This window comes from Antrostomus carolinensis, unplaced genomic scaffold (genome assembly GCF_000700745.2).
Source record: "Antrostomus carolinensis isolate BGI_N321 unplaced genomic scaffold, ASM70074v2 scaffold14473, whole genome shotgun sequence".
In the NCBI taxonomy this organism is placed as follows: Eukaryota; Metazoa; Chordata; class Aves; order Caprimulgiformes; family Caprimulgidae; genus Antrostomus; species Antrostomus carolinensis.
In genome coordinates, this window is record NW_010305955.1 from 9,423 (window position 1) to 22,524 (window position 13,102).

General features: G+C 38.4%; 1 protein-coding gene across 1 annotated transcript in view; it reads right to left on the bottom strand.

Annotated features, from left to right (window-relative positions):
* Positions 1-10,754, bottom strand: part of SPMIP7 (sperm microtubule inner protein 7) — a gene marked incomplete at its 3' end in the record, with an annotated part of 11,646 nt that extends 892 nt beyond the window's left edge. The window contains 6 exon segments of the mRNA XM_010164956.1: positions 813-880; positions 1,342-1,478; positions 2,098-2,158; positions 2,160-2,177; positions 4,112-4,194; positions 10,226-10,754. Coding sequence (XP_010163258.1) covers positions 813-880; positions 1,342-1,478; positions 2,098-2,158; positions 2,160-2,177; positions 4,112-4,194; positions 10,226-10,754 — 896 coding nt within the window.
* Between the last annotated feature and the right edge of the window lie 2,348 nt (positions 10,755-13,102).

Genomic DNA, 13,102 nt, shown 5'->3' on the forward strand with positions numbered 1-13,102 from the left:
CTGGGACTTCAGTCAATTTCCTAGGACAGTATAAGCAAGTTTTTGTTAAAAGTGAACCACTTCTCTACTTGTAACACTTCTCTCATTCAGTGCCTGAGGACATGGGAAAATTTAACATCAGGTCTGAATTTCTCTCTTAGTCTGTCTCTGCAAGCTGCTCTCATTGGCCATGTCTATATTCCTTTGAAAGAGCAACATTCAAGAAACTGTACTGACAGAGTTTTCTCTCTCCTTCCACCCTGCAGAGGTACCTGTCTCTCCCATTCTATATGGGACTGTGCCCAGTAGCAGCTCTAGTCCATTGAGTTTGCCCCAGCAAACCTGCTGGCTCATGGCCTGGAAAGGAGGCAAGTTCTAGCTTTCCTATCTCGCTTTGTCCAACCTTTCCTTCCCTGTCTCTATCTGGCTCTTGTCTGAGCCCTTCTGAACCTCCTGTCACCCTTGACTGGACTAATCTAAAATGCTCCACTCTGAGACTGTTATGGATTCTACAGACAGCAGATAAAAACTCGGGTTTGTACATGTGTATGATTATTGTGATGTTTTCATAAATGTCATGTCTCAGTGAAAACATCAGATGTATGCAGTCATGACAGTCATTCACATCTTTTCTGTTCTGCTTTTTATATTTAACTCTCTCACAGAAGAAGCATGTTAGAGTATACTTTTCATATAGTTATTGACTGCATATCTTAACTTCTCTAATTACAGAATGCTGCTGAATTTAGTCTTCTGAAATAATTAACTGCAGACTTCATAAAGTGTTCAGAGGACCCTGATATTCACAAAAAAACCCCCCCAAACCAACTTACAAATCAACAGGTCTCTGTGGAGAGGTAAAAGATCTTGTTTGAAATCTGTCCCAGAAGCCTTCAACAACCTAAAATTATAATTAGATGCTTCTTGTAAGGCAATATTACCTAATTAATTTGGCTTGATAGATTTTCATGCAGCAATGAGAAACAATTGCAGGACTGAATTTTAGTTTAGTAAAAATGATAATTTTTACAGTTAATAATCACAAGTAAACTAACTTAACATGAGATCTGTTATGCTACAGCATCATTCTTATCAACCAATTTTTCATCAATATCCTTATCCTCTCTTTTGGTACTGTGCACAGATATCTTCTTCCATTATCAATTTACAGGGGAGGGAGAGGGAAAAAATATGAGATCATTTGAGGCAATTACTGGAGTCTGCTCATGAGCTTAAATGCTCACTTGGGATTGTTTTTATTTGAAAACATTACTATGGGTTTATGTGCATGACCTACACAACATTTAGGCTACATTTCATTAGCAAAACCTAAAATCAGTTGGCAAGAAATTGTTCACTGACTTGGCTTATTTCAGGCTCGGGATTGTATCTCCTTTCTGTGAAACACCGGGAAACGAGATCAGCCAACACTTCTGCTGTTGATGCTGGAGGCTGGATTTTGGAAGGTAATATATTATCCCAAGAAACTTCTTCATAAGCTGTAGATCAATAATGAAAAAGAAGATAAAAAAATTCCTGTAAAATCATTAGTGAATGACATCAGTAGCTAAATAATAAGGAATGATGTGACAAAGGATGCAGATAATAACAAAGGTGTATATTTCTAATTTAAAGGGAAATGGAAAGCCCAGAATTATATGTTGCTTGTTGGAGAACAAGTAGAACATAGTACTTTCTCTAAAACTTTCTCACTAATTGAAAGAGGTACTTTATCTTTCAATAAGCTTACAGCGATGATGGGTTTGAATAATCAGTTAAGTGAGATGAGACATAAATAGAGACTAGACAACAGTCATATCATGCCTATGACAAGCATTGAAGACAGATGTCCAGAATGCCCTTTGGGAAACTCTAGTTTCTCTTCACTGCTTATAGAGGAAGTGGAGATGAAAGGCACAGACTGGATGCAAGCTTTTAGATAACTAAAGTTCATGAGACAAACCCTATGTTTAATGCTATTAAAAAAACAGAAGTTCAGAGTGAGAGAAAAATTGTTTGCAATCTTGTATGTCCTGCTACCTACAGGTGCATTGTAGAAAAACGATGAAAAAAATGAAGCGAAGCACAAGCAAAAACTGTTTTTAAAATAAATGGTGCCTCACTTTTGAGTATTTGACTTGTAGAAATAGTCCCTTGCTTTTTCTTTTCTCCACCTTGCAAGAAGGATCACTTGATTCCTAAGAGAAATCAAATACACAGCAGAAAGCAATGCTGTTGACATACATGATACTATGATTGTTTGTTTAAAGAGTGAACTGTATGTAGCTGCATTTTTCTAGTTTGCATCAGAATGTGAAACATGCTATTTCACATACTTCACCAGCCATCAATAAAGGAGATCAAAAATGGATCTATTTCTGAGGAGTTTTACTCATGAAGGAAAATTTAATATTGTTAATATAAGTTTTAAAACTAAGAGAATGTCCTTGCCTCTCTATTTAGCAATGTAGCTTTCCATCTGTTATACTATTTATCAAATGGCATAGAAAACACACTTTCTAATCCTTCACATATGCCTTCGTATGATATTCATTGCTACAAGTTGTGTTCCTTGGGGCTTAATTCTAGGACCAGTTCTGTTCAGTATATTTATCAACTATCTGGATACAGGATTTGAAAGTACCATTAGCAACTTTGCTGATGATAGCAAGCTGGTAGATGTTGACTCTCCTGAGGGAGAAGAGGGCTTGCAGAGGGATCTAGATTGATTGGATCACTGGGCTATGATCAATGGGATGAAGTTTAGTAAGTCAAAATCCCAGATTCTGCACCTGAGACAGAGTAATGGCAGGCACAAGTATAAATTGGGAGAGGAGTGGCTGGGGAGCAGCCCTGCAGAAAGGGATCTGGGGTGCTGGTCGACAGCAGGCTCAATAGGAGCTGGTGCTGTGTTCTGGCAGACAAGAGGGCAAACAGCATCCTGGGCTCCATCAGACACAGCACAACCAATAGGTCAAGAGAGGTGATTATCCTGCTGGATCCAGCACTGGTTCTGTGTGTGGTTTAAGGCCCCACCATTTAAGAAGGATGTTGAGGTCCTTGAATGCATCCAGAGGAGGGGAACAAAGCTGGTGAAGGCTGCCAAGCATGTCCTGTGAGGAGAGGTAGAGGACTCTGGGCTGGTCTAATTTGGAGAAAAGGAGGCTGAGGGGCAACCTCATGGGTCGCTACAGCTTCCTGAGGAGGGGAAGGGGAGAGGGAGCTGCTGGTCTCTTCTCCCTGGTATCCAGTGATAGGACATGTGGGAATGGTTCAAAGCTGCACTAGGATAGGTTTAGACCGGACATTAGGAAGCATTTATTTACCAAGAGGGTGGTCAAACACTGGATCGGGCTTCCTAGAGGTGTGGTTGATGCCTCAAGCCTGTCAGTGTTTAAGAGGCATTTGGACAATGCCCTTAACAACATGCTTTAGCTTTTGGTCAGCCCTGAATTGGTCAGGCAGTTGGACTAGATGATGGCTGTAGGTCCCTTCCAAATGAAGTAGTCTATCCTATCCTATCCTACCCTATCCTTATCCTATCCTATCCTACCCTATCTATTGAAGTATGTGGTAACACTTTAAGGACTACAAATAGTCTCATCAGTGTAGAAGGATGAAGGATGCCATTACATTTTCAGTATGGGAGAGACTTAATTAGACTTGTGCTATAGAACCATTGATGTATTTTGATTTACTTATCGGTTTGTGATTTGCACCAAATAAAGCAGTGCCTAAGTATTAAATATATGAGTATTTATATCAAGTATAAGGTTTTGTTATCTTTTGTACAGTCTGATATTTTTGCTCTAACTCTATCTCCAATTACACATAACTGAGATTGCTAGTATCAGTCTCACATTGCATTCTAAATGCCTTAACCAGAGTAACACTACAAAAAAATGAAAATTATTGGAGTGATGGCCACCATTAAAATGTGGTCATGCTAACATACAGCTACCTGAAATATAACCCTTATTTCTACAGATTTAGATGAAGAAATGAAAAAGTCCAATTTCACTACTACTATTACTGTAATCACTGCCCAAAGCATGCTAAATGGAAAGCAGACTAGAAACAAAATGATTGAAAAACATTTTCTGTCATTACAAGAAGAGCACCAGACACTTACCTTGAGATCTGGATCCATACAAAATGCAAAAATATGGTTTTGGTCAGGCAGAGCAGGAGCAACTTTTGCTGGAGTTCTCCAACCTGAAAAAAAGGGCTTCCTATAGTGTTAATCAGTTTGCAGCAATTCTTATTGTTTTAAACTGGATGAAAACAACTCATGCCTTCCCATAAAAATCGATGCCCCAATGTTCAGTTATCTGTTACCACTCTGATTTACAAACTTCCACAAAAATACATTAAATTACACGGAAGTTGAAAGTAAGTGATAAGTAATATCACAACATACATTGCTATGGTTTGGCCTACTCCACATATTGTCATGTACAGTACTAATTGTATAAAGGAAAGTATCCAAATTAGCAAACATAATAATAAAAGCTTGCTAATGCAACCTGAACTAGTAATTGCATATGTGTTTCTACAGCCACATAATCTTTGCCAACCCTGAAAACAATAAACAAGCTGTTCCATGAGCAGTAGGTGACTGGTTTCCTACAGATATTTCTCTCCCTCCTTCATCCTCCCAACTCCATATTCCAATAATCTGACCAGATCCTGTAAAGCAAGCTTACCTACCAAGAGGCCATATCCTACAGTTAGTGTAAAGTCACATATGTACTCATTGGTGAGCCAGTACACACATGCTGATAATCAAGTGAGCTGCTGCCAAACAAAGACGTTATAATGCCCAAGCTCCAGCTCCCTCACGAGGAACACTGATTTATGTCTTTCCTCTCCCCAGACTTCAAACTTCAGAATCTTGCAGGGGTGCAATTATCCTTGAAGTGTTCATAACTCTGTCAAATTTGGCAGAAATTGGCCAATGGGGTTAAGAGTTATTAGGGGAGAACCAATAGGAAAATAAACAAGATGAATGGAAACAACTTGCCTCCTTAGGAAATCAGGACAAAACCCACAAAATAATCCTATAAATAAGGTAAGGGATACATATGAGAGTATCATTCAAACTGCTGTGCCATTAACTAGCATAATGCTTTTGGTGACTTTAGGAAAGGTGTATTTCTAAATATGCTTTTTGTACTACACTAAAAAGGGTAGGCAGCCACACAGCCATCACACCACTCCCCCTATGAACACTGAAAACTATTAATTTAGTATCAAAAAATGTCATACTTAGGTATTTTTCAACTGCTTTTTACTTCCAGACCCCTACAAATTTCCAATGCATGTGAAGACCTTTATGTAGCAAATTTAAGCTAATTCATAATATAGTTACTTTTCCTAGTTATTTGTAGAAATTTTAGGTATACTTTGGAAAAAATAGTTCAAAGATTAAAAGCTGAAAACCAATGTGCAGAATGTGAAATTAGTTTTCACAGAACTAATCACTCTGCCAAAGTTTAAAAGAAAATCACAGTTTTCAGTAAAAGAGACTAAGTTATACATATCCTAATGCTGTATGTAGCATACTGAAATAGTGTGACCTGTTTTTTAAAAGAGCTTTTTGCACAGTGTGCTATAACTTTTAAGTTGCTGCTTTTGAAAAGCTTGACAAAATCTATGGATCTTTGTAGTGTGAAGAGCTTTCAAACTAAATCACTCTCCAATTAAAAAAAATTCTTTTGGAAAGTGTCTCTTAAACAGGTAACATGCTTGCAGTAAAAATGGTGGCTGCATCTTCATTGCCTCAGCCAGCTTTGTGTAAACTTTAAATGCTACCTGTAAATACACAACTTGTACTCACATGGGAATGCTTCCACTAAGTTCTGTCTGCAATGTTTAATTACTTAATACGTATGCATGTACTAATGTCCTCTACAGTAAAGAGGTAGAGGCTCAAATACATCCATCCATATGTCCTCGTAGTTCCATAAAAATAGCCTTCCTCTGGTTCATTGCCTCAAGAGTTAACGATTACAATTCTTATTCCTCGTGTTGCATGTGTAAAACACTCATGTCAGCTACAATGTCCTTAGCAGGACGTGTGTATAATTTTACATTTGCTTTCATAATTGTACATATGCATTTCTATAGACCTCTGCTTGTGCATGGTATGCTGTAATCTGCCATCTTGACATTAGTGGCCTACTGCTGGGATGATTTATCTTTTAACATTTACTTCTCCTTTTGCTTTCAGTGGAAAGATCTAGCCTAAAAACTGCAATAATTTTTTCTTAAGTCAACTTTCTGAAGGTTTCAATGCCCTGATGATTTGCTCAGTCCACAGGATTGAAAATGGCATGATCTGTTCTTGTCAAGTTGGGAACTCACTGTCTTGGCTTTGTCACTTTTAACTAATGACAAGCTTAATGACACTGCCAGTTTCAGTTTATTGCTTAAACTAATCTCCTAATCTGACAAAGCAGGATTCAATGACGGATAATGAATTTGGGGAATTTCTGGTTTGGATTCTGAGTCAGAAACTGAAGATGTACTCATTCACATTTCTAAGCTGCTTCTCAGAAACCATGAAAGTCAGAACATCTTTTTGTTTTGTTTTTAAAGGAAAAAGTGAGATTCTTATGTCACCGCATAAAGACATGCAGAGAGGTTTCCGAAAACCAGCAGTCCCACAAGCTGTGCACTGTTTTTGACCTCTTGTATTTTAAAATTAGTAGGAGTATTGACTCTAGTGGGCCCAGCAAGAGGTCATAATGCCAGCTGAGGGTTTACAGATAACTCTTTCAGATTATTTTGCTTAGTTCTTTTGTTAATTATTCTATTTATCTTCATATATGAAAAATAAATAAACCTATTAACACTACTGCTTCTCTCTCCTGCTTCTATGGAAGGAAAGGCCACAAATAACCCCTGCAAAAATAATTATAAATAAGCATAAAACCCATCAGTTTATATTGGAAAGACATGCATGACAAAAGAAGCTACAGTGACAGAACAAAGTTGCTGAATAAACAAAGGATCACTTTGTTGGCAAGTGAAAAACAACCAACCAGTGAAATACACAACTGTAGGGACAATAAATAATCAAATCCTTAGTGAAACCACAGTTATTTTCTTCAATGACACTCAGCCGTCACAAATTTATTCTGAGTTTTTATGCATTATTTTCAGGTGAACTACTAGTTTATTAGGCAGTACACTATTACATATTTCATTGTGTTATGGGTAACTATTTAACAGCACAGATATTTTTGAGCCTATTGTAGGCCACTTTGCATTCTTAGTTGACTTTGTTCATATGCCACAATAGTTATGAGCTATGCATGTTATTTATGAGTGTCCTTGAATTGTTAAATTTGATGTTTTTCAAGTTGCACATTTTTTTGCTCTTTGCTTTACATTTTGTTGCCTCTGACTTAATGTTTCTTCTTTCTCTTTCTGCAGGCAGGAAGGAGGTTTTATCTCACTAAGTGCCTGTGTTATAAACTGGAGCTGTACCAGCATTGCCTACAGCCATTTTCCATCATTATTTGAAAGGCAGGAGAGGCTGGAATCCTACTTTGATGAGCCTCACACCAATGTGCTGCTTAATCCTGGATAATTCCTGGATTATTACTTTTCCAGAGTAATAATTTCTTGCTTCAGGAGAGGAAGCACTGGGAAGTGAACCCTTCCTATACAAAGGCCATTGCAACCAAAATTATTTCAACAAGTTCTGCATAAAATTCTTCAACAGAGTCTCTTAAAGTAAAAACAGAATAAAGATAAAATTTTCACACAGATAAAGGGCTTCATCACCAGGTTTGCAGGTACAAACATACCTGCACAGTCAAATTCTGAGGTCCTCCTAAACACTGCAAAGAAACTTGAGACCACAGAGAACAGGTTAAAAAATCCTGTTGTCATATGAATGAGAGAAGGAGACTCTACAGGCAAACACTGTCAACTTCCTAAAGACTGTCTTCTAGCACTGAGCACCTGCCCTATACTGACCGAGAATATATGAAGAATAGTTCTTCAGCTATCTCCTTTCTCTGGTAGCTTCTGATTCTCCAGTCTTAGAACGACCTTTGTCAGCCTCTCACCTTTGCTTTCCTACCACAGAACCTCACTGTTCAATAAACCTGCTTTGCTCAGTAGATGCAAAAGGCTGCTGGGGAAGTTCAAAGTAACACTGTTGACTGTCAAAGCCATAGCACTACATCTCACAACAGAGAACCTCCTGCCTATTGCAGATGTTTTATATACCTCAGCTCATCCGTCTCAAAGGCTGCTTCTGTCTCTGTTGGTTTTTTTTCTGTTCTTCTCTGACACAGTGGAGAAAGTGACTGTAGAATTTGCTTGCAAAATGCCTGACTGATGTCTCTTTCAGCACAACTTCCCCAAACAACTTAGCTGTGGAATGTCTCGGGACTGATATCTAGAAGCATTAGCAACTTTCATCACATCATGTGCCTGGGGCTCTCTGAATCATACAGCTGAAATCTGCAATTTGTTTACACAGACTCATTAAAAATAGTAGCTTAAAACTCAACTACTTTCTATATCTATATTTACACATTTGCAGTTAATACCTCAGCATCACAGGAAAACTTGCAAATGTATACTAGATTTGGAAGAACATTTGCATGGCTTTCCTTAAGAAATTTATGCTGGACTCTTTGTCCCTGAGTTAATTTGACTCTTTCCAATAGCTTCAGTGGAGTCAGTATTTCACTCTTAATAGTGAACTTTACCCAACAAAAAATCACCAGAAAGCCACCAGACTATTTCTATCTGCTTTCTGGAACTACTCTCCATTCAGACCACTTTCTTGACTGTAACCCTGGTTCCTGGCTTGATGATATTCAGTCTCAGATTTTGTCTGTGTTCATTTCAGGTGTGTGTTTATTTGCCAGAGTATCTCTATCTGTTTTTCTCTGCATTGGAAAAATTAATGGTCAGATAGAATTGCATATCTCAAATCTTCTTTCCCCTTCACTTTTCCAGAGGCTTGAAGAAAAAAACCCAGCTGATCAGTTCTGGTTGGTGTCTGAGGTCTAATTTAAAATGTAAATAGAGAACACAGTAACTGAGAAATAAGAGTGAAAAGTACATGGGATGAGCAAAAAAGGAAAATTATTTTCTTTATCCCTTGTGGTTTCTTTGGTTCTTTTGTGTTCTGTTATGTGACTGCAGTAAGCTTAAAGTGATTTAAGATACAAAGTACAAAGACAGAAACAAGGAACCAAAACCACTGCCTGAATTTATAGCATGTAGAGACTTAATGGTGACAATAACATGGACAAAGTCTAGCTAACTGTGAAGTGAGGGTTATCTCTGTATAGTAAAATGAAACAACTGGCTTATTTACATTTCTTTACCATGTTCTAAGAAATGCCTCCTCCCATCTATGAGCAAGTTGCCCAAGTTCTTATCAAATTTTGTTCTAGTTGTAATGAGCATTTCTCTATGACAATCATTGGAATTGGTTTAATCTTTATAAAAATTCAACCATATTGCCTACTGCTAATTGTATCTGCCCTTAGAAGCCCTGGGTTGACATATTTCTGCTTCTGAGTATTAACCACCGAAGAAATTTTGCTTCATGTTAAAAAGAGTGAATTTCCATTTTGATACTGTAATCAATAGACAATTATCATACCAAACTTTATGTGTAACACATTGATATAAAATAAGAGAGCAATATGTACTTTGACCAACATGTGATAGCAGTCCTAAAGAACTTCTGTTCTCTGATCAGCTACACACTGGAATAGGTCTTTAAATGCACTGCACTGCAACTTGTCAGGAAATACTAAAAGACACAGAAATATCCAGGGGATTTCCCGACTCTGGAGTGATTTGTTGTTTTCATTTACATTAAAACAGGTGCTCATTAGGACTTTTGTATGTAACTTCACAATTTACCAAAATAATTTTTAAAAAACATTATTTATCTTCAATTTTATTTTATTTTATTTTATTTTATTTTATTTTATTTTATTTTATTTTATTTTATTTTATAAAAAAAGTAGAATGCTCATTAGAATTTTCTGACTGGTACCTCTTTGCTACAGCAGGGACAATGAATCATACAATCACTCTACTGCAGTTGTTATATTAAGTTCAAATATCCAGGACAAATATATTTTATAAGGTTGTTCTTTTAGGACCTTGGGGAGTGGAGCTCAGAAACTAATTGTATTTATCTGTTAAGCATCACCAATTTCTTTGGTGATTAGGAAATAAAAATAGTAGTTTGCTGTACCTCTGAGTCATGCCTGGACAGAAGCAGCTGACACAGACCTGGAGTCCCACCTTCTGTTCTGGCTGGTTTCCTCCAGGAGGACCATCTGCCTGCTGTGGGCAGTCTAGCCTCTCCTTCCTGTGATGGGGATCCACTGGCGAGGTTTCACATCGCTGTCCACTAGGGATTCAATAGCTCTTCCAACACTGGGCTGCAGGTCAGCGTCTGCTCCTGGACTCACAAAACCTGAGCAGGGATGCACTAAAGGTATACCATCCTGGTGGGGCACACCATCCTGCTGTGGGAATAAAGGGTCATTCAGCCCTACTGGAGGGGTGAATGGATTAAATTTAAGGAAAGAATTACTGTTTTTCTCTTCAAAGCTGGCAAAGTCATGTCTGTTCTCAGGACCTCTCACAACAGGCATGCACATCATCTTTAACAGAATTCAATACTGTTGGCAATCCATCTTGTGAACTGGTTCAACTGATAAGGTGGACTTTTTAAAGGCACTTGCCTGCCTTTCAGCTCAATGGGAAACCACAGTCATTCTCTTCTATCATCCCTATGTGGCAGTAAACTTAAAAGACTCCACCTGCTCTTGTTTCTCCAAGTTTCTGAAGTTCTAGCCAACAAACTGAAGTAAAACTAGAGGTCATCCTCCAGAAGATCAGTACACAGAAACCATAAAGAGCATGGCAGTGGTTCAAGTAGTGAATTCTTTCCTGAAAAGAGATTTATCAAGTATGATACAGAGAGAACACCACCATTGAATAAGCAGAGAGTTTTTCTGTTGCTTGGTAACGATGGAAACCATCTCACAATGAAATGTCTGCTGATGTGAAACACGGTTCATGTGACTACCACAGTAATCTAGTCCTTTAAGTGGGCACACATAGCAACTTGAAATGACACTACCAGTTACTTATTCATCTTGTAGAGGCGAAATTAAGAAGTTTTCAATCTTACTAAGAATTATATGGTGTTTTCACAGAAGTATTTTCAAATTCAGCTATTCTGTTGGTATCACAAATATGAATTAAATTGAAAAACAGATTTAACACCAAAAAAATTTCTCAAACAGAACCACAGCTAAATGCAAATATAGAAAACTTAGAATTATTACTTGGAATGAAAAAATCACATTGACATCAGAGTTTTCCATGAAGTTTAATTTCCTCCAGAGTTTTGCCATTTGTTCTATGGCAAATCAGGATGGCAAATCCACTAATGTCTCAGGTCAGAATATGCAGCACTTATTTCCAAATCCCAAGCCCAAGTCTTCATTGAGCAATTTAAACAAAAGCAGTCTGGATTTATAGAGGTCCACTCTGCATTAATTCCGTGGCATCTGCAAATGTCTGGCACTTTGGAAAAATCAATCTATGTTTATTTGGACAGCTCCCTTCACATTATGGAGCCTTTACTCTGTGACCTTGTCAGGAAAAATAAAGGCAGTGTCTGATCTTTCTCTCATTTATGTTAGTCTCATACAAATGTAACTTCTCTGAACTCCAAATTTGCTCTTTATTAACACAAAATCAGAAATGGACCTAGTGTGTTACAGTACAGGTTTATAGTAATTAAAATTTGTGTTCTATGATGCAGAGGCATGGTGATTTTTCTTTGGAGTAGTTTGCTGATGGAGCAGAAAATAAATAAATAAATAAGCAAACCCTCCTTCTTTATTAAGATAGCTTTAATCTATAGGTCACAAGAACTAAAATGGGTAAAAAGCGACACTTGAGAACACTATATGTGCAGTATATAGTTTTAGCCAGCATTGTAAGGCTAAGATAACACCATGAAAACACACAACTCTGCCTGAAACAAGTTGGGTTTTCTTTTTCTCCTACTTGCACATTCAAGTTAGCAAAAAGATACTTCCAAATTTGACTTCTGTCTTTAACAAGCCTTTAAAATGTCATACTGGTGTCTGTATTTACTGACACTCACTAATCTCAATACCAAAGATATTCAGTTTTACGCTAGAAATAACATCCAGTGTTGCAGACTGGCCACCTCCCCCCTGCTTAGCTTCTACTGGAAAGCTTTAGAAAGACGAGGAGCGAAGACATGGGAGCCAGGTAAGGCACGGGTTGGAAGACATTGCAAGGATGGCTCATGTTTTGTTGCAATAATTTTGCAGAATGAAATGCAATTAAAGCTTTATCTTAGATTTCACTGACAGATATTTGTCCAGACTATCCTGGGAAGTAAATCTGCCACCTAAGGCTGAATTATTTCTACTGTCAGTTTGCAGAAGTGATCCGTACCTGAAGGAAGAACATTGATGAGCTGGTCATACATATAAGCTATTCCTCTGTACTACATGTCTGCCTTTTACTCTCTGCTTCAGGCTTCCCGTGGAGCAGTCTTTTTGGCTCTGATGTTTTTCTCTGGCACGGTAACAGCATACCAGATTTTCCAATACAGGGAAATATTCTTGCCAGACTTTATTTCCTTCCCAGGTAATTCATTTTCCCGTCTTCCATTCTTTCCTTTCTCTAACCTACTACAAACTAAAAACGCTTAGGTCACGGGAACAGGCCCGTGCCCTGGGATTCCAGACACTTTAATTGGCTTTTCGTAGCAGTGACTACAAAAAGACTGAGCAGCGCAGCTGTGGATGCTCATGACACTGCCCAGGTGAGCACAGAGCTCTCCAGAGTTCTTCTCTTTGGCAAAGGGAGCTACTTCCTCGTTTTTTCTAAGGAGGGCGAGGCCCCGGCTGTTTCCCAGGAGCTGCCCCTGGAGCGGAGGCGCGGGCGTACTGCTGCGTTAATGGATCGGGATTAATTATGTCCAGCCCGGCAGCGGGACCTCGGAGGACGGAGCTGCGGCGGCGGCAGGTGTTTCCCGGGGCTCTGAGGATGTGAAAGCCGCCCCCTCCTCCCC